This window comes from Lathamus discolor, chromosome 8, assembly GCF_037157495.1.
Source record: "Lathamus discolor isolate bLatDis1 chromosome 8, bLatDis1.hap1, whole genome shotgun sequence".
NCBI classification, from domain to species: Eukaryota; Metazoa; Chordata; class Aves; order Psittaciformes; family Psittacidae; genus Lathamus; species Lathamus discolor.
The window spans coordinates 14,420,337-14,448,109 of NC_088891.1; the positions used below are offsets into that span (position 1 = coordinate 14,420,337).

The following is a 27,773-nucleotide window of genomic DNA, read 5'->3' on the forward strand; positions in this document are numbered from 1 at the left end:
CCCTGATCACTGAGTGCACACATGTGCACACACGCATACATTCTACATACGACTGGGGAAGGGAAAACAACCCAACAGACAAAACCAAACCCAAAATAAAACAACACTACTAGGAAGTATCAGTTTCATAGCTGAGACCAACTAGGACACACATGAGGTAAAGCAGTCATCATTCAGAGTTCACCTCTCGGCAAACTGAGGTAGATAGTCAGCAAAAGGGCCAACAGCCTTCCCTTTGCTCCAGTGACATATTTTTAACGTTAGTCAGAAATTTTCACTGTCCTTTCACATTTGTTGACCACTGAACATTCAAAATGAGTGAGTTTTAAAAGCAAATCAAAACAAGCAAAAAGACCCAGAAACAAAAAAACATTCAACAGAAATCTGGGATTGCCTGCTAGGTTAGCCAGGCTTTCCACGATAAAACTTTGGCTCCCTGTTCATTGTCCTTCGAACAGACATACACTGCACGAATGTCTGGCCTGGCCCTAAGGATGTCAGTTTTGCACCGCAGAGTGTATCTGAAGAGGTGAGGTAGGAGTCTGGTCAGTCGCAAACAGCAGAGGAGACTCTGTGCAGTTACTTTCATCAGAGCTCATCACATTCATACCCAAGTCACTGCTTGCAAAAGGACTGGTAGTGGGAGGGGTGGCACTTATCACAGAAGCGTGATGTATCTCATCGTTGGACTCATGAGAAAACCTTCCAGAGTCACCGGTCTCGTGGCTTCCTTCACTGTTGGCGGAATGCTCTGTATCAGCAGCAATACTGAATGGCACCTGGAAATTAGACTGCTGGCCAGGAGAGCTGGGGGAGTCATCCTCACTGATCAGCACCGTGGTGCCTGGCTGGTACAGACACACAGCCTGGGCAAATCTTCTCTGAGGCTACGTAAAAAGCAGAGAGAAAACGTTTGTTCAGGCTCTGAAAAGCTGGGCTAGAATTTGAATTTTTACTGCATTCCTTATCTCCTATTCCTCCAGAGTACCTCTAACAGCATTGGCTTGGAACAATTTGGGCTTCCTACAGGAGGTTAAAAAGAATCGATCTCAAGTCTTGCTCACACTTTTCCAATAATAGATGAAATAATCCCTTCTAGCTAAGCATGGCTAATCAAGAATGATTCCACTGGAGAGACCTGATGGTATTTTAGCAACATACTTGGTAGAGCTCTCTCCCATCCCTTCATGCATATTCTTTAAGCATTACTCCTTGAGTGGTAACAAATACTTTTTTATGGAGGCATCAGAAATATGCAGCTGCTTCTGGAAATATTTTGGAATACCAATTTACAATACGGGTATCAAGACTTCCTTAAATACACAAGAGCACAATACAAGTTACAATCCAAGAAACATTAGATGCTCCATAGGTGTGAATTTGCATGATAATGTTCCGGATTTAACATTTTAGCTTTAAAAAGTTATTTTTCTCATCCAAATAGCAAACGTGTCCACAGTAACCATTTAAGAAGCCAGACAGTTCTACACAGATTCTCAATTTCTTCAGTATTTTGGGTAAATAATTCAATTTCCCTCTTTTGGTTCTTTTCAGCGAACAAAGTTTTAGCTGTCAGGGTAGCATTCTTTATATAATATTATTAATTTGTATTTACACAAAATCACTGCAGATTTAGTACTGTAGATGCTATGCACAGACCACTACACAGAAATCCTTTTGCTCAAGGATGAAAGGGCACAGGCAAGAAAGAAATCAATTAACAATTATCTGACAACTTGGGACAGAAAATGAAACTTCCATAAGGCTTTACTACAAGGCAGAACACCGTCAGCCTTAAAACACTCAATTAAAACTTAGACCACTAATTATGCTTTTCCATAAATGGAAATCTACATGACTTCCTTTGTAAACACAGGGTATTAAAGATTGCACATCTCTGCCCATTAGAGCAATTACCTCCTCGGTCTTCACCTTCTTGGTATCCTGGAAGAACAGCCACCTTTTCTTGCAGTTAGCCTTTGTGACAGGCCCATAGCTGTTAATAATCAGATCAGATCCCCCCTACAACAGAGGGAGACAAACATATTTACTTTCACAAATGACATTTCTAAGACAGAGTCAGACTGATCTGCAGAACACAGAGTGAAACAAGGGTACTGTATCAGATCCTTAGCTGAACTTTCAAATAAGTCTTGAAAATTTGACCCTGGATTGCCAAAGTTGTGCTGCCCCATTAAAAAACTTCCTGTGGATTTGTAGCGTACATATTTCACTTTTGATAAAGACTCCAATGTTATAGCAATGAATTCAGAAGAAAGATCTCTGGTCTGGGAACAAGTAAAGCTCACATTACCTTAGCATCAATAAAGCTGTTTCCCACTATCATTGGCAATAAGGATTCTTCATTCTCTGCAATTCCTTCAATACTCTTCTCCACCTCATTAGCACTGGCTAATGAGATGCTGGTATGTGACAGCTGGTCAGTGCTTTGCTGCACAGGTTTAGGAGCAGATGTTTTCCTACACAATGTTAAGCAAGAATAAAATTGACCCACAGGAAGAAAATACAAAAAATCAAGGATAAGCTTCAAAGCTATTATTAATCAAGTAATACTGGTAATATTCTTGGCATTTACATTTTGTTACACGATACTTCCAACTCTCATGGAATTTAAATGTTATTGCTTGTGATAAAAATAACATCTGCTTCCAGTTAATCATACACAGTAGGCTATGAGCTTATGTGCAGACAGCAATTGTCATGATTAGTAATATTACTTGAAGGAAGTAACCACTAATAATATTAAGGCCTTTCTACCATGCTACACAGAGACTGTCTCCCAACCTGTATTTTTTCCTGCATATGTGCTAAAAAACCCTTGTTACTAAAATATACTTTTAGACAGTTTTAAAGTTTGCTATTTCAAGTAACTTGTCTTTGTTCTGAGCCCAAAGCTGTGGGAAGTGACTGGGCCAGTTTATGCCCCATAGCAGCTGATGACAACACAAATGGTGGCTTGCCCCACTGCAAAGAAACTGCATCATGGCACTGCTTTATGTCAGTTTCTTTTGTCCAGCAACACTAGAGGATTAAAGCCTCACAAACCAGGTCTGGGCAGGCTGGAGGGTTAAGCAGGAAGAGCAGATGATGTAAAGCAGCATGCTTGTCTGACACAAAAAGAGTTTTTTTTATTTGGAAACATGCCTCATACTTAGTTGTCAAAGCACCACTGACTCACTCTGTGGGTTCTTCCTCCTCTTCATTGGAGAAGGGGCTCAGGTAGAGTAGGAAGAGCCAACAAAGTGCTTTGTTTCCACTGCTGGTAGGAATAGGTGAAGAGACAGAGTACTTCAGAGAACTTAGTACTCTTGGAGATGAAGGCACATCCCAAGAACCAGTGCCTTGAGAAAGAGCTCAGTCTTCAAGAACAAAAACCTACCTGGCTTTACTGCGATAAATTAAGATCAGGATGCAGATAAGGATGCAGGTCAAGGCTATGCAAACCCCCACAACAATGCCAGTCATTGATTTCTGGTCCAGATGGTAGTAGTCAGAATAAGCTATAAAAAAAAAGAACATAGAAAAGCTCAGTAAATAAGAAGAGTTGCCCCGTCCTCCCTGTCAGGATATTAAGGGGGTTACAGTCACAACCACAGAGACAAATGCTTCCTTTTAAGAAGGTTCCAGACCTTCTCTGTCATACAGTTTGACACTTTTGAAAACAAAACTTGTAGACCAAACAGAGGAGTATACACAGTTCTGCTCTAGGAGGGGAAGCAGGTCCACACACCACAGCCTCTTTGGTGACCTACAACATAGAGCAGAGGAGCCCTCTTCAACCCCTTCCTTGCAGGGTGCTACTAGATAACAAAGAGAAAAGGCTCCTAGGAGGGAGCCATTGTTGCCCAGGAGGGCTCAGTTTAGTTTATGTTTTGACATCATATGTCTATTAACCTAATCCTGCGGACATGACTCTATTTGCTTAGACAGGCCTAAAAAATAACTGAATTCCAGGAAGGGAGAAAACCTGAGCAAGAAAAATCCCTGCGTTTTAATCAGAATTCAATGTGTAACAAGAACAGGTTAAAAGGTTCATGTACCTGCATAACTCCTAGCTCTGGCCTCCCCAGATCACTTTAAAATCTGTACTAAGTCACTAAAGTAAATCCTGTTCTATCAATGTGTTACTCCATTCTTATTTGGAGAAAGCACTGATGTTACCTTAATTTCCACAAGGTAAAAAAAGTTCTCCCCAGAGAGCTGCAGGTGGGGCTGACTTCTTTGGTGAAAATATGTGCTGGTATATCACTGACTGACAGGGCTGATTTGGGTTGCTGAAATACCAGGAACCAGCAAATTTCAACAGACACATCTGGGATGCCATCTTATCTCTGCTGGGCTTTTTTGTTCTAATTTACCAGTGCTACTGATATTTAAATAAAGGATTTAAAGGAAGGGCCTTAGAAGACTGGCTGCAAAGTTGATATTGATGCGAGATTCAAAACAGTTATGTGTTGTCATTTGAAAGGTAAACCTACAACTTGTGAGCAAAATAATTATACCACTTCTGAGTTGAACTGAGATAAAAATTCCAAAATGGTTTCATTTACAATAAAATGCTATGGTGTTAGGACAGAATGGTATACCCTGACAGTGGTTACAAGCCAAAACACACAGGGATCTTTTTTCCTACTACTTGTGACAGCAGTGGTCAAAACATTGCTACTGACTTATGGAATCTCCTGAGTCCAGGCGTTTAGGTCTCTGATTAGACTCTGATGTCTCCTTTGGGAGGACAGCAAGTTCTACTGCATTTGAGAAGGGTCCTTCTCCCACTTCATTGGAGGCTGCTATTTTGACCAAGTAGACGTTTCCTGCTACAAGGTTTTCCAGCAAAGCCATGGTCATTGCTCCTATGAAAAGATTTGAGAAAGAGTTCCAGTTAGACAACATCTGTGGGAACAGACTGAGATTTAGTCATTGGGACCTACACCTTCTTTCCAATACCACCTCTAAATCTTGTCTGAGGACTGTGACTGCTGTCATACTCTAACCTGCATGCACAAGGTACAGAATGAACACCAGGGTTGCCTGCTGGTCCCTTCTGTCCCCTCTCTCCCTACTACTTGACCACAGCACACTGCAGCCGGTAAAGTTCAAACCCCAGAGTCAAGTATTGGCTATGATACACAGCATACTAATCCTAGATCCAGCGTGCTCTGCATTTCAGTGCGATAGCATTTATGTTGTGATCCTATCTGTGAGGATGCTCCAGCTAGTAACCAGACTTTCAGGCAAAGAAAGCAGAATGTTAGACCTCCCCCACATACTAATCGATGTGCCTCTCTTAGATCCTGTACCATGAATGCGAATTAAAATTGTCGTAACAAAATAATTCACGTTCAGTTTATCAAATTTCAGGTCTAGTTGGTTAAATGAACAGGACAGATTTGGAAGAGTACATTATAACCATACTTTAAAAAGAAAATTAAACCCTATTTAGACCTGCGTAGGCTTCCTTGATTACTGTGCATCTAAGCTGTGCTACTAAAAATACTACAGAAAATGTCTTTCTCACATGTTAAGGATTCATTTCCTAAAGTCCCTGAAGGCAGGAAAACAGATTAAGAACATCAATAGGATTCACTTGCATTGTCCTTAGACAGGCAAAACTCCTATTAAAGTCAATAAGAGCTCTGCCTGTCTAGGCACTGCAGACTGCTGCTTAAAATTCTAACTCATTTCTAAAATGCCTGTTTCTTTCTACCAGAGAAATATACTGCTTTTCTTTCCCTAACCAGTGGCAGTTACAAGTAAAAATCTATTCCTTGTTCTCTTTCACATATTCCATTCGCTTTCTCAGACTTGAATCTAAATTTCAACCTTTCAAATCAGTTTCAGAAGTCAGAATTTACAGTAGCATTAGGAGTGTATAAAATACAAGGTTGTTTTGCTGACAGAAAAGATTATACATTTGGTAAAAGGGAAGCTACTTCAAAAGGTATTTCAGCTCTTCTATAAACACCACCCATTAGCTGAAAGCATTTGAAGTAAAATGTGAGGTATCTGTAACCAAAGGAGCTGTAATATTTAGCACCAGCAAGGGCGAAAGGTCACATTTCAATATTACAGGCTTTTTCCCACCAGCTCCTTTCAAATCTGCTGCAACGCTAAAGCAAGTAAGCACTTTGTACTGATTTACTGCACACCAAGTGTGCAAAGGCTGTAACTTCTGATCCACTTGAAGGGAACTGGTGAAAAGGGGGAAGGTGGCTGGAAGGTAACTCAGATCACAAATCAGCAACAAACTGCAGTTATGTTTTCTAACACTGCTGCGCCTAAGATAAGCTCAGTCAAATTAGAGAGGTTTGGTTTTTAAGTTGGTGGATTGGTAGAAATTTGCATGCATAAACTAAAGCCTGTGCTATGCCTTTTATAGGTGGTAGGGTTGATATTGTGGGGTTTTTGCTTGGTTTGGAGGGGCTTTTTTATTTTTTTATTTGGGGGCTCTGTTTGGAGATATGGGAAAAGAATGGGGTTAAGATTTCACAAATCTTCTGCAGAGCAAGTTTAGAGTCAAGACAAAACAATGCTATTTATTAGTGCATAGGGCAGCTGATCTTACCACAATAAATGCATTAAAAAAACCCAAACCCTGTGTCTATCTCAAATGACTTGTGAAAGGACTTCCATGGGTGTATCACAGTATTTGCCCATTTTTACCCTGACATACTAACTTTCTTTCAGACTTTTTCATCTGTACTTTAATTAAGAGCACTACAGATTGCCCTAATGTGTCACAATGCCTTAACTCCAATGCCATGCCTCAAACCCTAATATATCTGTCAAAATACAAAATTAGTGACTCTAGCATTGATGGACATAGTAATACACTGAGATTTATAGCTCTCCATTTGCTCACTCCAGACAACACTTTCAGTATGGGAACACATGAAAATGTTTACTGTTATTGGCATCCCCTCGTCTGAAATACCTGTGATAAAACACTATTTGAGATGCTGCTCAGTTTTACAGCCATGGCTGAGCTGAAGTACATACCTGAAAGCAATTCAGTCACTTTGCTGCACACAACAGACATCACCAGAATGACAAGATACACTCTTTATAGATAAGCTCTCTGTGAATTTACATCTGCTGGGGTTTTTAGTGAGTAAGCTTTAGTATTAAATTGGTCCCTTAATATGACAACTTTACATCACTGTTTCCTTCCACAATATAATGGGACAACTTTGTATCACTGTTTCATTGAACAATTTTAATAATGAAAAACCATGGGCTCAATCTTCCCCCCTGTAGTTAGGCCTCATTGGTACTTCAGAGACTAGCTATCGTTCACAACTTTTGCTCACCAGTAATAGTCATTTTACTGTTACTCTTCACAGCTGACCATTCTACTTGAGGCCAGCCCAACAAATACCATTCTGCTCCAGCAAAGACAAAGCAGCACTGCCACCTTTCAGAATGGCTGTTGGTCCTTCGTCCTCTCTTCAGGAGCAGCACAAAGAACAACCACCATCTTTGAACTAAAACAGTTCCTCTCACTGATGGCAAAACCAACTGTCCTCTGTAAGTGCACTCATTTCTTTATGAATTTTCGCCATGGAAAATTTCAAGCCTCACTCTGCTGACAACGAAGCTTTTAGCCATCAAACAACACAAAACAACAAAATAGCAACTTTTCCTGGGCAATCCTCTTAAATAAGCTACTCAAGCACATGACTTTATTCTGTAACACTTGAGCTTCCCTCTCTGGTTTAATATATGATTAGAATTTTATATATTCTGAACTGCCTCTATCTATTTGGAATACCAGCCGAACAGTAAATGCCTTTTTCTTTTTTTCTAGCTATAGTAGAAATCTATTCTCAATGCAGCTCTTCAAATCATAGTATTATCCTGGAAAATCCCTATAAAAATGTATACAATATCTAATCACAAAGATGTGACTGAAGTTCACATCCCCATACCTGAGTTCCTGTTAGATTAGCTAGCCAGGGCTCAGCAGCAGAATAGAGCCAGAGAGTTAAATTGAATTTGCAGAGCAATTTGCTGGGAATAGGGGAAAGTTCATTAAGTGAACTGAGCTAACTGGATTGGCAGTGATTGAAAGAAACATCTAATCCCACACAGCCACATTTATAAATTTATTTCTGGAAAGCAAGGCATCTCAGAGACTTCAGAGATTTCGGAGACCTGAAAGAGTGCATTTACAAAATGAAACCATCACAGTCCTGGTTACAACAGAACTAAGATGGATGTAATTGGATTTATGAGACATTTCGGTTCACATGCACACACTGAGCTCCAGAGCAACACAGAGAGCTGCTCTCCCCTCACCTTCTCAGTATTATTTGTTCTTTAATACATTTTCATCGCAACCATAGGAATAATTCTAAGCTAATTACAATTTTCTTAGAACTTTCACATGAACATTCAAATGAATTTCTTAGTGTAGTCCAAGGGAGCTGAAAGTAACAAAGCATCTTATAAGCAGCCTTATTGTTTATCCAGTTCACAGGTTTATGATTTTAGTTTACCTTCTCTGTGCAACACTTGCCATTCCCCAGCAATCCAAGACTTCCTGGATGCATACAGGATAGTGTATCGTGTAACAACTGTTTCAGGACCATCAGGTGGCTTCCAGGAAACCAAAGCAGTATTATCCTCTATCAAAGTCACCTTCACTCCTACTGGAGGGCCAGATGGTGCTGTGAGAACAGTAACACAATGCTATTAGGCTAACCTAATTTACATGCAATTAAACTGCTCAGAAAGAAACTGATGCAGAGACCTAATGGCTACTGCTACATCCCAGATAAACATACAAACACATACTGCTCCTCAAGAGAAACTCTCCTGTTCACTCTGATCTGACCAATAGCTCAGATTCCGTAAAAGCAAATTTAGTATTTTTCCTTCAGCTCCGGAAGGAAACAGTTACTGACAAAACCCCCACGTCATTACCCTGTGAACAGGTATGTCCCAAACACCGCAATGCTGAGAACATGGACCTCCAGTTTTTGATTGCCACTCACCAAGCTGACAGAACAGCAAACCAGCAACCAGGGCAGTAGATGTGTAATAGGGTTACGGGGTTTAAAATGTGTTTCCATAGTGCCTAGGAAACAGCCATGCCTCTTCAATACATATTTTAAAGTTTTGATCCAAGTTATTTCCAGTGGTTGCTAATTTTATATCAAAATCATTGCTGATTTTAGGTAATTCTTGAAAAACAATTTCCCAGTTCCAAAACAAGGATTTTCCTGACAGCACTTTTCTATCTTTCACCAAGAAGAGCAATATCTGTATCTCAAGAGGAAAGTATTACTCTCTCCTACAGACAGCTTGAAATTAATAAGCAATTTTTCACGCCATTCGGTTTACTGAGCTTTCTTTTTAGAGCTATGTGGTCCTCTGCTAGTGCCTTACCTTCTGGAAGGGTAGTATGGTAGACTACTGGACTCCAGGGGCTGGAGAGCTGGTCCACATGGAGCCGAACTGCAAATTCATACATGGTTTTTGGCTCAAGACCTTGAACTAACATCTGAGTCTCTGACCTGTCCAGATGAAGGAATAAAATACATTTAACTGCAGCAGTTGACTTCAAGATCCCAGACTCAACTGATATCTCTTAGTCACTGTGAGTAGATTCCCATTGTCAGTTCCACACAAGAAAAAACAGTGCAAGTCCAGACACATGGTCCATCTGCACTGTCTACCTGAAAATGCACTAACCTGGAACTCTCCTGCAGATGTTCTGTGTGCTGTCAGTTAACTTAAGCTCAAGTTTTTATAAAGGTTGTTTGGACAGCTGATGCACAAGCAAGTGTAAGAATATTACTGCCCAGAACAGCAGTAGTATCCGAAACTCAGCTCTTTAAGCATTTCCATAGGACAGTATGCTTCAAGCTGGAGTAACACTTATACTACAACCAGCACCACAAGCTGAAAAAGCACAATGTTGGCTCCATCAGCTATTCCTGGATCTGCTTCTCAGTTCACAGAATAGACAGCGGCTATGTGTGCAACTTCCCTTTCCACTTACAGCCTCTATCACCTCCTGTTCTGGGGATCTCTGTAGAATATGAATGTTCCCTATTCATCTTGTAGTTGTATTTGGTAATTTATTAATTGTAAAATTGATTATGTTAACTGTAACATCATAGTTTACTATTTGATCAGAAAGTCAGTTTGTAGACATTCTGCTTTATTCTGACTCTGGGGGTGGGATAGACCAGGGTGGTAATACCAGTCGAGATTAAATCTCAGTTTAAAATGGTGTTACTCTACAGATATTGCTTTATTAAATCCCACTTAGTATTTTCATCTTTCATACTGCAAAGGCAGTCACCAATATTTGCAATAGCATCATCCTATCACAAAAAGCAGCATTCATTGCCATGCTCCATACTGCACACTAAGAATTTTACATGGTGATTATACTGTGTCAAATCAGTAAGTCAGGAGTTATACAGCAGGGGATGTGCTCTTTGAAGAGAAACCCATTGACATTAGGATGGAAACTATCTTTCAGGACAGCATTTTTCTTATTTAGAAGGCTTGAGTAAAGCCACGTATTGAAGGAGCTACATGGATTCCCTCAACAGCACCATTGCCCCTATCACAGGCAGTCACAATGGAGCAGTGTCTTCTGTGCCCACACCACCTGAGCAGAGCTGAACACCAGGCCTAGGCAGAATTTCTTCCCTGTTCTGCCATTCTATGCCTCATGTGTTGCTTCTCTGAAAGAGCCCTAGTTCCTGCTCAGCTTTCTCCTGGCAGGGTGCCACACACTCAGGAATGTGGCATTCCCACAGTAACATGCTTGAGCCCTCAAATCTAAAAAATTCTAGTTTCCAGTCTTAAAATCAAACACTGGATGGAGTCACTTTGCCCGGACAAGTTACCTATAGTTACTCTCTTTGTTTGGTTGAAAAAGACCTTAAAACTAAATTCAACTTGGCTAAACAGCCATTCAAGAGCTTGTCCAGGGATCCAACACAAGCATCACAGGCAGAGAACAAAGCTGTTCTATGAACACATCTTAAAAAAACCCAAGAAACAAAACTAGCAGCCACTGGGCAAAACACACTGTCCTGTAAGGGAGATAAAAGTTGTTACAGTAAAAAGCAACTAAGAGAGAGCAGGAAGTAGAGTAGAATCTGAGTGAAAAGGATCTGGAAAAGGGAAACCAAGACTCATTAGCAGCACTGCACTTACGTTTGAAGGTAGAGAACCAGAGAAGCATTCTGCAGCCCCACTGGGTTGCAGCGGATCGTGTAGTTAATGACTTGTGCAGATGTAAAGGCAGGCTTTCCCCAGTGAAGGTAGATAGAAGACGAAGTGTTAGCTTTGGCATAGAGGTGGTGAGGAGGTGGCGGTGGTGGCACCATGCGATCACGGACAGCTGTTCAGAACAAAAAGGAGCATTAATTATTTATTGAACTGTATACAGATAGTGGTATGATTAAAAGACAGACCTGAGCCTGTCTTTAAGCCGCAGGTTTAAGATTCAAATCTGCCCCTACCCAGCATTATCTGGTATTCACATCCAGGAATCTAGTTCAAGCTTCCAACCCAGTACACGTCACTTATTACTTCTCTAGTCCCACTTGTTTAGTCAAGACCAAAGTCAAAACTATAAATAGAGAAAAAGGAGAGAGACAAATCTCTCATAAGACACATGATACGTCACTGGTTAGATGATGCAGGCAATCTAGTAGTGGAGGAAAACTTTTGGTAGCTATCTTGTTTCCTCAGCTGCAGTTCATGAACACTGGAGACTGCCTCAGTTGCAGGATGACTAGGGTAGTACTTGTCACAGATACAATCTTTCTGGTTCTCTGTTTTACACTGAATTAATTGATTATTTATAGGTTAAAACCACAGAGCTGAGGGGACCATGAAAGATCTCAGCTCCTAATAAATTCTTCATGCACCTGTAACACTTACAGACACATCCTGGAGTGCTGACTGTTTGGTCTGCCTGATAACCTTCTTCCATACTGTTATATGCCAGCAGCCTTACATGATATTTTCTTCTAGGATCTATACAAAAAGAAAAGGAATAATGAGACTCGAGTAAAAAGTAAGGATTTTCGGACTTCAGCAGATAGCCAGGTAACTCGATTCTCCTGCAAGTTTGTTTCAAAACTTGTCCAGTACAGTCAGCAGCCTGATGAGCAGGCCGGATGCCTGGAAGTCTGTCTTTTCTCCAGCCCTAAGAATTTCCCTGAACTTTTTCCCAGAATCAGCCACCATTTCCCAGCCTTGCCTCTGATAGCCTGAAACAGAAGTTTGTGACAAAAATCAGTGGTAGTAGGATAAATACCACATTTCTATCTGTAACAAAATCACACCTTCATAGCTGTAGAGGTAGATTTAATAGCAGGATTCAGCATACTGAACGTGTTTTCAGTCTATAATAAAGACTTGTCAAAACAGCCAGCACGAGGCCACAGAAACTAACATTTATTTCTGGATAAGCAGGCTGTAATGAAGCAGGGCAATCAAAGCAAAGGCAGGAAGACAGGACCCAGCAAAGAAATGGGAAATGTTTTTGTTCCAGGTGCCAAGAGGAGATGTACTGTGAACAACCACTGATTGTTAACAGTGCCTGTGACTAACAACTTCCACTTCTACGTGTTTTCTTGAAAGCTTGTTCTGGCATTCTTAGGAGGTCACTGTCCCAGCTTGAAGGGTCTCTCTATTTCCCCTTCTCTGGCCACATCTGTGGATGGCCGAATTGCAGTTTGCTGCTTCCCTCCGCTCTGTTAATGATACACTGGCCTTGATCCAGGTGAAAAATTACTACAGAGAAATGAGTTCAAAAGGGGCCTTGAGCTTTCTGTCAGCAGGGCTGGCACAGGGTACCCATTGGTGGCTAGGTGTGCAAAGCCCCAGGATGGCTGCACTGCTTCTCTGCAGCCTACTCCCTTGTGCTGATAGTTGCAACAAACCCCTTCTAGACAATGATGATTTGCAAGGCGGTAGCATTTGCTATTAGTACGTATGAGCTCTCCTGGGTCTACCTAAACTTCACCCCAGCACTGATGTAGGCATTAGGACATTCTTCTATTGACATGAGCCTAATTCCTTCTTTTAAGATTTTCGGAAGGTTTGGACGTTATGTAGCTGTGCCGATCTTGTTTATTTTTGTCCTTGCCATAAAACACCGCAATATTATCCCTTCTCAAAGCAAGCTCTGCTCTTTCTTTCTCATTTTAGCTGGGATCTGACGTAGCCTCTCTCATGAAATAAACAGGAACACAAATCCCTGACATTTCTTCACCACAAATAGGACTTTTGTTCACATCGGATCCTTGGCTCCCTCTGCAGTCTCTGCACCAGCAATACAACCTCAACAGCTCTTGATTTGAGGTTTCCATAAGCACAGCGCAGTAATTTCACAATAATGCATTATATAAAATCTTTTCATATTCTTTTGAAGTAGACAATTTTTTTGTGCTGTAGTTACCACCATCGGCTTTAAATTAACTACTGCCAGGTAGAGTTTACATTTCTACGTATGTTTGTTTTTAAGAGACTATTTTACCAAAATCTAAATACAGCTGTAAAAGAAAAGGGGCTCTTAAATTCAGAGTAAAGTATTTCTTTGATGTGTTTAACACTAGTGGCAGAATAGGCAAGAGGAGCCCATTCCCATTTTTCAAATAGACTTTAACATCACAAATAGATGATATAAATAACAAAACATCCAAAACCTTGTGATTTATTTTTTAACTAGAGTAAAATTCTCATCTGCTTTGAAGTTCTTTTTTTCACTTTACACTATCACTTTAACAACAGATGACATCAGTTGTTCCCAGCAAACTACAGAGAACAGGAGGAGATGGACACAAACACACAAAATAACGTTAAGTATGTGATAAAAGAGAATATGGAATTTTAATACTGAAAATTCAGAAAACGAGTAAGCAAATTATATGGAAACCACTGCAATCTCTAAAAAATTGGTAAAAACAAAAGACATGCGAAGGGAAGATGCATTTAAAAACACAAAGCTCAACCAGGAAGATAGCTACACTTCAGAAGTACCAAGTGGTTTGAATACACTAAAATCAACTTATGGGGACTTGTTAGGACAAATTACAGCACGCATCTCAGCAAAGCAGAAATACACACCTTCCCAGGCTTCCTAACCTGTGCTAGGAGTACAGCCATGTGGAGCGTTGCTGAAGTACTCAAAACCAAAGCTAAGATTTTAAAGAGAAGCCATCAAGACATCTCTAAGATCTCATTAGGATTCCTCTTTAGAGGTTGTTTCAGTAATCGATTCTCCCATCCCTTCTTAGAAAAAATGGGAATTCAGGTACTATTTAGCAGACTCTTGAAGAGATTCCACCTACCCAGGTGGCAGCCAGCCAGCCAAGTGTCACCGTCGACCTTTTCCTTTACAAGTTCCTGCAGAAGAGACCCCCGCTGCATTTCCGCAGGACCCAGGATGACAGACACAACAATTCATCATCCTGCCGAGCACCTTCAAAAACTCTCTGCCCTTTGAAAGTGGTCACCCAGAACTGATCATCTTCACTGTGAAATGAAGAATAGCTGAGGTCTAGTGCCCTGCTGAGCTGAATGAGGAGCCTGTGAGGTCTGTTTATCCTCATTGCTGCCTTTTTTTTTTAAACTGAATTCCTTGTTAACACTTGACTGGGAGGAGAGGCAGAAGGATGGGATGTGGAAGGAAGGTAAAAATGCAACTCCCACCAAGAAAATTCAAACGGCTTGGAGAAAAGCACGTTTTTTAGTACTTGTTAAGTGTCTTTTATGCTCTACATGTAGAAAAAGCACAGTGTTGAATACCATTCATCTTGCTCTTGTGTAGTGCAAGAAGCTTCAAAGAGAATTATTGTTATATAGAAGAACCTGTTTAAAACTTCAGTCTCTCAACTAGTCTCTGCCATGTAAAACTCAAGGATCACTTCAGGACATTGAGGCTCAGTTGGTAGCACGACTAGTTCAATGCAAAAGAAATGACAGAATTTTTAAGCTGTCACATATTACTGTTTCAATGGCTGCAAAACTATCCGCTGGTATCTGTAATTGCAGCAGCAACTGAGGAGGGCTGCATTATGTACTGGCCCAGAAAAGCCTAAATGTCATAATAAACCAAAAAGGACCATATAAAAGAATTTTAAAGACAGTGTACTGAGCAGCAAAAGAATTTGATGTAAAACTTGCTTCTCAGATTACATGTGTAACATTAGCGATGATCAAAGCAAAGTACCTGCTGAGATGCTGTTCCATGTTGATCATAGCTCCACCACATGCAAAACAAAGGCAATCGATAGCCAAAAGATCTACCTCCAGTTCCAACAGATACTTGTACACTATTTGTTTTTATGAAACAGTGGAAAATATTTTCTGAAGTAGCCTCTGTTTAGAATATTTTCAACTACTGTTAGTTTCATTTCAAGGCTTTTGATATGATTTACTCCTCAACGCAATCACAATACAAACTTGGCATAAACACTTCCATCTAGCAGTTCATCAGCTGGATCAAACAGTCAAAGTCAGACATACTCTGAGAAAACAAACTTCAGAAGCTTTCTTATCTTTAACCAGCATAGGTATCCTGAATAGTTTACACATAGATCACTGATAAAAGATTGAGCCACCTGGGGGGCTGACAGTCTCAAATTTAGTGCACGCCATCCATGCACATTATACAGCAACAGGAGGCTCAAGAGGCTCAGAAAACAAGGAAGCGAGTATTGAGGCTATCAGTCATGGTCATAACATACCCAGGAGTAACACTTCTTCCCAAGGAAGATCACTGCTATTCAGAAACAAAGTAGGTGCAGTCCTTTACTCAGCCTGTTCAACACATAAATTTGGTTTAAGTAAAAAAAACCACCTCACAGGAACATTTTACCCCTGCATTTCCAAACTTCCCTGAGCAGCTGGTTACACTGAGTCATTTCAACTAATCCTCTTGCAATTGCCAGCAGCTGTGTAGTGATTGAAGGCTTGTTTCCAGGCCTAAGGTGAACAGGAAGAATTCTGTCTCCTGTTTACCAACTGGCTGAATTTTTTAAACTTAATTTCTGTTGAATGTGGTTTGTTTTGTTTGGGGTTTTTGAGTGCTGCAGGCATTAGGCTCTTATAGAATTCGGTGTCACAGCACCTACAGCTTTTTAAAAGGCATTTTTATTGTTACTACTTACATCAGCTGGTGGAAAGGATGCAAAAACTACACTGTACAAATCAAGAGGCTGGCACTGATGTTGATATAAACATGCTACAGCTAATTCATCAATTTTATTACAAGAATGCCTCTGGAGTACACACAGGCTGTCTCAAAAGACATTGTAGGCCGGGTGTGATAAACTGGGATATCTTCACACAGGACAATAGGGCTCCCTCACATTCCCTTTTTATGTAACCAAAACATGTTAGGATTAAACACACATAAATAATAGTTCAACCAGAGGCACAAATTTCACCTCTGTCACTAACACTTCTATAAAATAAAAGCAGGAAAAAACTAAATACCTTTATATCAATTAATTGCAAATTATCAAAACAGATACTGTCCCAAAAATCCCCAGTTTACAATTGATGTAGGATCAGCCTCATTTTCCTATGACAGTTTTTGTAGGTCACTGCTCCCTGGTGATACTCCTCTGGAATCCCGGATCCTGTCATTCACTCTCCCACAGAAATCTGCAGTGAGCCCTACAGATTCAACCCTGGTGGGTCTTTCAGAAGCAGGACACATGGGGGAGCCTTCTTTTTGTTTTGCAAGGCTATGAATGGGTTCTGCACCTTATAGTGGAACTAGGGCAAAGCTAAATACTGCATGTATGAGCAAAAGAATTAAACTATCATTTAACACATGGATTGTAACTTGGAAAAAACATTAAGCATTACATGAGCTGAAACTTGGCAAGAATTCAGATGGCAATGATTTACTTGTGTATGGTACTGTTGTACTGCATCCCTGAGATACAATCTTAGAGATGATGTTCAGCCTCTTAGACAGCAGGTAGGAAGCTTTTGGCCATTACTAATGTTAATGCTAAAGCCCAGCTTCTTCAAGAAAGATACAACAGTGTACTCAGATATTCCAACCCTGTTTCGTGACAAGTCATTTCATTTCCCAGCATGGAGGAAGAGCCACAGCTGCTTATCTGTCGGGACACAAGAAACTGAGAGAAACTGCAAAAATATGAAGAATTGAGACTTGATTTATTAGCTGTTATATTGCTCTACAGTTCACTGAAGCATTCATGTTTTATTGCACCAGCTCAAAGTTATTCACTGTTTTTTACTACTGCCATCAGCCTTGCTTCCATGTAAATCTTCCATTTGTCAGTAGGGGAGAAGTTGCTGCTACAAAGCAGCTGTCAGTCAGAAATACTAATATTCAGATTTCTCATTTTCTTTTCCAAAACTTAGGATTTTAATATGTTTATGTTATGCATATTTACTAGTTAAATGTGGATTAAACATACAGAGCCCAGTTTTCAAAGCTTAGGGAAATACAAATGATCTAGTAAATGCATACACAACAGTAAGCAAAAGCAACTACAGAGTTGTTATCTTCTCATGCCAGAACTAGTTTTAGTGTATTTTGGTGTATTCCATGGAATTGCATTGAGTTACTGTCTCAAACTCAGTAATTCAGTTCTTCTAAAACATTGAGACAAGTACACAAAACCATCTAAAACTATCTGGCATCATTCCACAATAGAATAAATGGTGCTTCTGTTGACCCTTACTGGCCTTTGAAATATGTCCACTGAAAAGCAGGTTTTTCTGGGATGACTGCTGTAGCAGCTACCGTTATCTGGAGGAAGGGGAGGTGGGGGGGAAAGTCCTCTGTTTTGAAGACATTTCCCTGGTGATAAAGGTGACATGGGGAGAGGAAGGAACATCCCTCCAACGAACGTGGGTTAGTTCCATCTGGTAGAGTTATATCTCATTACTGCCAGATGGTGTCCTCATGCACCTCCAATGAACCCAGCTGGAAAAACTAGAGGCACAAAGATTAAATGCCTGTATTAGCAGTTAAAACAACTAAAACAAAAAATGTGCTTCTAATCACTTTGCAGCTGGTGAAGTACTTTTTAATGCAACTCCTCATTCTAAAATTGCCAAAATTCCACAGACTGAACTTTTAGGAAAAGTTACTAAGGACAATCAAGTCACTGTCATATTCAGAATGGAACAGATTTCCATTCTCACTACATTCTACTACACAATTAAAACCCTTTAAGCTTAAAGCAGCACGATGCTAACAACACAGCCAATGAAAAATCCTAACCCATACGTAATTCCATCCTCCCTTCTCAAAAAAAACCCCACAGAAATGCACATGTCCTGGTTACATTTTAACACTATCTTCAGATCAGTTTTCTGCAAAAGATCAAACTGTGTTTATCCCATTCCAATTTTGATAATTTGTTTTCATATGATTCTTCTATTCCAAGTAAATTTATAGCATTAAATGTAAGTATAAAGCCTGTACCAGCAGGTTCCCTCACCACACTGTACACACAAGACACGCTCTAGGTAACTCTTCATTCAGCTGAAGCTTATACCAAATACAAACCGAAGAGTCCTGAATCAAGAATGTTGTAGAGCCATGTTCACTGGTGCCAACACAGCCAAAATTTTGGCTTTCTGGTAAATGCTTCGTAGAAAGCATCTGTTGACAGGCTACCTAGCCAAGGTTACACGAGAGTGTAATATTGCAACCCCTGAAAGCCCTGTCATTGTTTCCTTCAGCTGCTGCATGTTTGTGAAGCTCTGAAGGCCTTGAAAGGAGCCACAGCAGAGCCAACAGGTCAGGGCTAGATAAAATTAAGAAAGAATCCGAGGTCAGACCATGAAAGCACTTTTTTTTTCTTCCCACCCCTCCAGATCAGCGAGTCCACCTCCAGCAGCCTTTCATTCAGTCCTGATAAGAAGAGGCAGCACTCCACAATCTGGATTTCAGGCTTTTTAAGTCCTCTTTGGGGAGAGGGAAAGATAAAGAAGCCCAAAGAAAATGGACATTTTACTATCATTTACTGTTGACTCATTAAGTCTGGATACTGAACCTTTATCATACCTGTTTTGAACAAACCCATTCTCAGCGCTTTAAGAGGAAAATATCAATAGACATAAAAGTATTGGGAGCTTTGTTCTTGTTTCTAGAAGAATTAGGATTGCACAGAATTTCTAGAGGAGAAAACAAGTAAGTTCAGTGGTTTGATGTTCTGAGTGAAGTTCAGCAACTAGAAACCTCGAATTAACATCTTAAGCTATATCCAGAATGGAAATTCTAACTGCTGGGGAAGAGGGTAAGAACAATCCTTCAGTTATACACATTTTTTTACATAATACTTTTTTCCTTTCGATCAAAGGTGTCAAACCCACATTACACTCAGAAGGCAGAAAAAATGGTTGTTCTGAGGCCAAAACTTCTGTGGCCAAATGTCCGTTTTTAATTGAATCTTTTGTGCTGCCGGATTTTGTGTGTAACCTACAGGTCCATTGTTGGGTCGTGGTCCGGCTGGAGAGCCCATTGGTCTGGTTTGCCAGGGTGACTGTGCTGCCCCCAAGCCCGCCCCTCCAACACAATAAACTCCAGATAATTATTCAAAGAAGAGGCCAGCAGCATGGGCTGCTCTGACATCGGGTCATGGCCTTTGACATCGAATCTGGGGCTAGCCAAAGTCTGCTTCAAGCAACAGAGGTCCAGGGGAATTATTAAGGGGGAAGGGTGGGAAAGGAAGAGCACCGAGAAATACTATCCTTAAAAATGTACTTTTGAAGCAAAGTAATGTAAATACAGCAGAAACTTATTAGGAAAATAAGCAAATACATTTCAAATGTGCTAGACAGAAGAGACAGAAGCGCATCAAGACAAACAGTAACATAAAGCTGGGAAGCAGAAAGATTATGCAGATTCAGGTCTGTTCCTTTCAAAAGCAGGTATCCCCTCTCAGATTGTCAGTACTGGATTTTATTTCTCTTTGCTGAAAAGTGCCCTTTTACCTTGCTCAAGGACATACGATTAAGCAAATAAACACAGTTTAGGAATCCTGTTCTGTTTTTTTAAAATCCTGACAAGGCTTTGGGCCTGTAATTTCTAAGCATTATTCCTAGCTTCAGACAATATTGAACTATTTCTGTTTTTAAAGGAGTAGGAATTTCAACCGAGCACACATTTTGAATTACAACTTGTTCGTATCAGGCTAAAATAGTTTGAGAGGTTACAAATCACCAACATTTTACATCTCATGGTTTCTTTTTCCATTTAAAGGTAACTTTAAACAGATAGATGGAACAAAGACTGTCTGTGAGACTCATGATTTCCTTTGCAAACCAAATAACTGAAGTGGAAACTAACCAATTTGTTCTTTGTACAACACTGTAAAAGTTTATTTTGGTAGAAACTAGAACGTAGGACATGTGTGAACTGATCCAGCTAAAGGGTCTGGCTTTCCGCGCCTTTGGATGGCTTATTTGTCTAAATCTGAAAAGGGTCTGTATCCCTTTTGTAGCTTTGCCCTATCCCCTTAGAGGGCCCCAGGACAAACAACACCTCACACCCCCTTGCAGTAAAAACATCACCTCTTCTGCTGCCCACCATCAGCAATTGCAGCTTTATACAAAAAGAAGTGTGGGGGGGAGGGCTAGCGGGGCCAGATGAATTCCCAGCATACAGCGTTTCGGCCTTTTGGAGGCTACAGAAACTAGAGAACTCTCTAAATATCCCTTATCTTTTTAAAAGAAGTGAAGCAAACCTCAAGTATTTTACACTGCTCAATTTCCTGATGGGAGCAGAACGTTACCGCTATGCCTGTAGGGTTTTCAATCAGTCCCCATGCTTCTCTGGTGTTTCAGAGAACTGTTAAATTGCACAGGCAAGAAGCTCTCTTCCAATATTATTCTAACAACACACTCTCAAACTAGCAGACACCCTTATGTTAAGTAGCCCGGCTCACCGTTTTCAAAGTGAGCCCTCAAAAGCTAACTTGAAAGCAATACCAGAGGCCAGGACAAACACCTAATTTTGATCTTTTGTGCTCGTCTTTTCTTCTGAGAGACCTTTTCTTTTGTTGCTGCCCAGTGGAAAGCACATAGCTCATTGGTCCTGCTTTGAAAGATGAGAGCACTGCCCCTCAGTCTACCCCTCAGAGCACAATCACTTTAATGGAATTATGTAGAGAGGCCATCTCTGGAAGAAGAAAGGGAGGGCGGGGTGAGGGGAAGAGTGTCCAAAGGAGCCAGCAGAGCCTTAATTACCCAGTTACTAACACAGAGATGTCCACTGAGAATGCATGCAGTGGTCCAAATAGGATGTGCCATCCCATACAACAGGTTCCCTTACACACACCAACTGACCCATGCCGGATGAAAAACAGTCAATAAAACATTACAGTAGAGCGCTGGGGGGCAAGGAAAAAAATCCCCAAAAGAAAGCCCCACAAAACACACCTACAAGCATGCCTCAAAACAGGAATGTGCTATAAAAGGTTCTTTTCCATAAGATGGAAGAGACTGAAAAGATGATCTCCCCAGGGAAGACCAACATTTCTGGGTTGCAGATGGGAAGGAAGTTTAAACAATTTGCCTGACCTTCATGCTAAGGAGAATGCTTCCAGAAAATGCAACAAGCACTCCACCAAGTTTGGTTTAACATCTGTTTAGGTACCAAGCTCTATCACACGTACGCATTGACTGCCTGACATCCAGCATCACCTTACAAACAACACATTTTTACACAATGACAAAGGCAATCTGTTCACAGGGACCAAACTTTTCCCTGAAGCTATGAAATAAATTTTCTTTCAGAACCAACATTTTCTGCTGGTCTGTCATGGATACCCTGTGCCATTTTGACCCTTTTGTGCAGCAAAATGAAAACACTATCTATCATTACTTGTACCACAGTGACTTTCTAGGAGGTGCACGGTTTCATTGCAAAAACATCTGTGGACTGGTGACTCTTCTCAGATCTCAAGCTTTAGGCACTGTACTGTTGCAGGCATGACGGCAAGATGCAAAAGTTTCAAGTAGGGCAACTAACAATCAATCTGTCTCTGTCCTCCTTGAAAGGGCAAAAAAGAACTGCACTAACACATGCACATTGCTAAATGTGACACAAGTCAGTCACTACAGGAGAACAAATACAATATATTCTAGTAGAAACCACCACTGTATTATTCTTAAGGCAAATATTGGCTCCATGGCCTATATCCAGCTGCATCTATAATTAGGGCCCAAACTTCAGTGGGACATTCTGTTATTGCAGGTGTCAAGGGCCATGTGTGCTCCCTTTTATTTGGCAGACATCAGGTTGTGGTGGGGCACCTACTAGGCATATAGACACCTAATCTACACTGTGTCCATGCATTTGCAGTATGAAGTTGTGTGAGCACTGAACTATTATTATACAAATACTTTGCAGATGTAAGTAAAGGAACTACTTAATGAAGCTCAAAATTTGGCACTTTTTTGTTGAATACAGGGTGGAAGGGCAAGTTAACCTAGAAGATTGACAAGTTTTATAGTGAATTTGCTAAACCAACACATTTGTCAGAGACTGACAGTCTGATACATATTTACAGCTTCTAATATGACAACTTGAATACTTCAAACACTTCATACTTTGTTAGTGCATCTGGATTTAACTTCATACATCTGGAGTTAAATCCAGATGCATTAAAAAAGCTTGAAATACAAGGTTGGCATCAAGCTCCCTCTGTACACTACTTCTAATGCAAGTATTCACTGAAAACTCAGCATATAATGCTAAACATTCTCCAGTTACACAGGTTAGTAAACCAGGAAGCAGGGAAGACAGCTAATAGCACTTGGAAAGAGCTCAACTCAAATGCCTCAACTCAGCAGGCAATTTCACCTGAAGTGTGGTGCCATGAGGACACAGGTCTCTGTTTCCTCAGCCATGAAATACATTGCAGTATCTCTCTCTCCATACATGAATATGTCTGTGACTTTTTCCTCACTACCTTCTTAAGATGCCTTATTCTCTACAGCCTCTCTGGTTGCGTATCTTCGACACTTAGCAAGTGTATTCATTTTAATTACATTTAGATTATGCTGAAGTACCTCCCTAATGGTTTGGCACAGCAGCGTTATTTTTAGCCTTTACATTTTCATACAGCACATCCCGGACTTCTAAAACATGTCCTGAAGAAAATTTCCATTTCTAATGATAATAAAAGCATCCGGGACGCTACAATATCCTTAGCTCTAATATGCACTGCTGTTATATTCAGTGACACATTAGCATGAGCTATTCGTAATGAGTTTTGTGGTAGGAATTTGCACAGAAAAGTTGATTAAAAGAACATAGTAAGTGACAGCTTGTCACCAGGTAATGAAGCCCAATATACTACTCTCTCTTATATTCCCTCTTGCATGCTCTCGGTGAGATTAGATTTGGTACAAATACCCAGCAAGAAGGCCAGGAGAATTTGCTGCTCTGTAAAAGTTAAGTTACATTAACTTTTCACCTCCACACTGATTCCACCTAAAACCCTATTTCAATGGCATCTTGTGTTCATCTCTTTCCAGCCCAGGACTGCTCTTCTGAGATAATCCACCAGAAGGAATACTCAGTCTATATTAGTGGCAGCAGCTGTGCAAGTTAACGCTGTTGCTTTTAGCTAAATAGATGTTAATGGTTTATTTGAAGACTAATTAAGACCAAACTTCTGGAACAGTATCCTTGAAAGCACCGTAGACAGATCTCACAGGTGGTGTAAGAGGGGTCAACATGTACAATCTGAATTTGGACCTAATCTCAGGAGCAAAAAAAATCCTTTAAACAGAGTAATTCTCTGAACTGTGTTCTGAGTACTAATAACCTTACACAAAAATGCTCTTAAAGGCCCATACAAAGAAGCATCTGAAAAAGAGCAGCCTAAAAGATACCAGGCTTCCTGAAATGTCTGAAAATCTTTTGCTCTTGCGGTTGACAACACAGTACCTACTATTTATTTTATACTTTGTAGTGTTTTGTAAAGACAACAGTATTTTTCCCCCACTTGGAAAAGGATTACAACGTGTTTTGAAAGTAAATACCACTTGCTACAGGTAAATAGTACTGTAGTTTAAAGGATGCTCAGAATAGCAACAACACCATGGAAAAGGACAATACAACTTTGCAGAATCTGGAATAGAATTTCACAAATCTTTTCACATATCTTTTTCCAAGAATGCTTTTTATGTGTGTAAAGTATTTTCCATAATTACATACATGGAAATTTGCTCAGGCTTAGAATTTTCCTTCAAAATCTTCTTAAATTTTTTTCCTATAAAAAATCACTTCTCATGGGAAGCAATGCTGCTGTTGCCAGGATCTTTGACCACAGACCAGCTGTAATTTAAATCTTTCGCCATACCTGCTGTATTTTTTAACTAGTTTGGTGAAGAACATGCATTAAATGAAACACTGTATTAACAAACCAAAAGGTACAGAGTAAGGACTAGGAGGCTACTCAAAATCAAGGTTATTTTTGTTATCTTTCCTAATGCAGTCAAGATTTAAACTCAAAATGTACTACTATCTGGATTGAAAAAGGGAGAACAAAATTATCTTGAGGTAATTCCTCTGCATATGAAGTTTATACAACACTTAGAAAATGGAAAGCAGTCTGACTGATTACTTCAGTAAAATAAACACACAGCTACTTAACTCTTAGCTAGATATCTTCCTTTGTACAATTAAAAGGGTTTCCCATCATTAATTCAGTTTTACAAATGCTAAGTTCAGCCTGCAGTTTGATGAGTACTCTAAACCAGCATTAGCCAACACTGCTGCTGAAAGAAACCAGCCTGCTTCCCCTCACCCTTCAGCCACTCACTCCTGCCACTACCTTCGTTTGCCAAGTTATTTTTCTTTCAGGCTAACTTCCCAGCCTGTCCCCATGCAAGTGCACAAGTGTTAATGCAAGCACAGAGAGAAGCAGCACAAATTAGCACAGAGAGGTACACAAGGAATGTGGTGTCGTTTCTTCCAAAAGTGCCAGATTTTGCTATTTCACTGTGTTCCAAGTTGTACTTTGATGAACTCCGAGAACTAAGTGACATGCCAGTCAGAGCCAGTGACTGACAGAACCACCAGCTGGTCAGGACACAACACAACCACCACTAGTCTTTCATCTTATGCAGCCTGGTGAAATCACGACCCTCAAATCTATCCACACAAAACCTCCAATGATAGAATAGCCCTGTTATGAATTTATTAATGAAAGTAGTTTCCCTCAAGGGGGAGCTGTTATCTAATAGTCTGAATGCAAAGCTGGAAGTCTGGAAATCTACAGCTCAGTTCAGTCACTGATTTCAGGGATATCGTATCTCTCAGTTTAAATCATCAGTACCCAAGGAACACCACTGAAAATGGCCCTTGTTCTCCTTGTGTTTCAGGCTCCCAGTTTGTAAGGTGGGACAGTGAACACTCATCCACCTGTGAACCTCATTGGAATGGCTACAAAGAGCTGGAAGAACACAGCATGTGTTATTTGCAGAAATAACACAGAAAAGTGGAAATAGAAATAACTGCCTAAAGTGGGGTTCTGTCACACCTCTCTCCAGGCAGTGTGCTACAGCTGCCTTGCACAGGGCACAAGGGACAACACAGGCCCTGCGCTCCCACTGGGAGCATCCCCCCTGGCTTCAACAAGGGGGAAGATGACCCTTCAGAAGTGGATTTTCCACCAGGGAGGCTGAAGCAAAAGAGGGAGGTGTAGGCACTGCTGGGCCAACTGGAGTACCCTGGATTCATGCCTGTGCTCCGAGTCATGCCAAGAAATTCACTTTTCTGTCCTACAACTTGACTGTGCTTTAGTGCTTTTCTTCAGGTATTTTACTGGGTTGATTGGAAGCATGATCTGGCTGTCATTTCTGAAGGACAGGGATGATCATCACTGCATGTATGACAGGACTCTTGCAATCACAGCCCATGCATACCTGTCTTCTCTGCTTGGATAATATACAAAGACGTAATGGATCCAAGCCACCCCTGAGCAGTTTTCCAGCACAAATAACTGGTAAGAAGTGCTACAGCTAGGTGTTTTCTGGTTGTCACTGAGGCATTAAGAACTGATGGAAAACTAAGAAAAATTAGATAAAGGCAAGTGAGGAACAGGAATAAGGCAGTCAAAAGACATGAGTAGTGAAAAAGGGCTAGGTTAGGCCAACATTAGCAGTTATCATGAAAATAAAGATTAATACAAAGGACTAATACAGAAAGAGGTATACTCCTGGTGGAAAACTGCTGGACTAGACTAAGACAAAGAGGATCAGGAAGCCAGAAGACATCCCATTTTTCTCCCAATAGTTTCTCGATACACAGGCAAATATAGACACACAGATACAGAGCTAGGCAACAGGCTGTGACCATGTCCTTTCCTGCATCTTAAATATGCAAAAGGGAAAGTGGGGAATTGATGGGTAAATGGACACAAGGCGCAGAAGTGAACACCTACCCATCTGCTTCTCTTCCCCTATGTACATCGTCCTAGCCTACAGTTTCTAAACATATCCAGTTCAGTTGCCTCCAGTAAAAGACCTGGGATCATTTGATACACAGACCCCATCCTCAAGATGTATTTGCATACAATATTTCATGTCCCCTCCTTTGTCTGAATATACAAATGTGTCAGTTGCACAAAGAGCCACAGCATGCACAACTGCATGCACACAAGAGACAGAAAACTCAAATCTTTAACTGATCTACCAAACAGGATCAAGAACGTACTTCCCTGTCCCAGCTTCTGCAAACATTTGCAGTAACAAGTACTTTTGTTTCATAATGATAATCAGCTTGAGCTGGGGTACAATATTCAGCCACGTTACTAGCAAAAACACTGAAAGTGAGCATAAGTGCTGAAATACACTTTTTGTGCAAAACCTATTTCTCCTAAACCTTTTTTCCCAGATGAAAAATAAAAAAATCAAAGGTTTGTAAAAGAAGTTGCACTGCAAGAGCTGCTTTTTCCAACCCAAGATTGTTTCCCACACACACACTTCCCATAGACCCTCCTTTCGTTTGCCTCAAAAGTGTGACTCCATGCAGCCTGAAGAAAACAAACATTGGCTTTTCCACAATTGCATCTTTTCCCAAAATAGAAAAATCCTTCTGTTAGCAATAATGCCTTCATGGCAAATATATAACCAAGGTGTTACTCAAGGCAGGCAAGCTACCAGAAAACATATTAGCTTAGCTTTGAAAGTGCCTTTACTTATCACTAACACAGAATTTGCAGAGAGCCCCTACTATTACCTTTCCCGTACAACTGTCACAAGCGGTAACATGACCCAAAAGAAGTTAATGAAAAAAAGCTCAGGAGAAATTAAGTTTTGACCACAACATCTGGATTGTTGTTTAACAAAGGAAGAAAATAAAATAATAGGAAGGGGAAAAAAGAAGAAAGAAAAACAACACAGGGAAAAATGAAGAAATGTAACTAGGCCTGTACAGCAAATGTTTTCTTCTGTCCACTCTGAAGTCTCTTTCATGTGCTAATGGTGGCATTTTTTTAAACTCTTCCCCTTTGACTTACTCAGACCTTTAAGGACCTCACACATCTAATGGTTCCTCACATTCACCAAGAACAATCAAGAGAGGTCTGGGGGGTTGACGTGCAGTATGATTAATGGACAATGTTGATTTAATTTCCTATAACAGGAGTTCTCTCTAAGCTTTCTCCAAGGAGCAGTTTCTTTGCAATCCAGGACTTAAGTATTTTACTAATGAAGCCTAATAAATAGCAAATTAAATAATGCTCTTTCCCAGAGACAAA

The 27,773-nt window shown here is 40.5% G+C and overlaps 1 protein-coding gene across 1 annotated transcript in view; it reads right to left on the bottom strand.

Moving 5' to 3' along the window:
• Positions 1 to 437: 437 nt before the first annotated feature.
• The window catches only part of PRTG (protogenin), a 77,822-nt gene continuing 50,486 nt past the window's right edge, over positions 438 to 27,773 (bottom strand). Inside the window, exons 12-20 of the mRNA XM_065688409.1 lie at positions 11,935 to 12,030; positions 11,203 to 11,389; positions 9,412 to 9,539; positions 8,520 to 8,690; positions 4,692 to 4,874; positions 3,401 to 3,521; positions 2,315 to 2,480; positions 1,918 to 2,022; positions 438 to 887 (exon numbers count right to left, since the gene is read on the bottom strand). Coding sequence (XP_065544481.1) covers positions 498 to 887; positions 1,918 to 2,022; positions 2,315 to 2,480; positions 3,401 to 3,521; positions 4,692 to 4,874; positions 8,520 to 8,690; positions 9,412 to 9,539; positions 11,203 to 11,389; positions 11,935 to 12,030 — 1,547 coding nt within the window. The 3' untranslated portion in view covers positions 438 to 497. The remainder of the gene's footprint in view (positions 888 to 1,917; positions 2,023 to 2,314; positions 2,481 to 3,400; positions 3,522 to 4,691; positions 4,875 to 8,519; positions 8,691 to 9,411; positions 9,540 to 11,202; positions 11,390 to 11,934; positions 12,031 to 27,773) is intronic.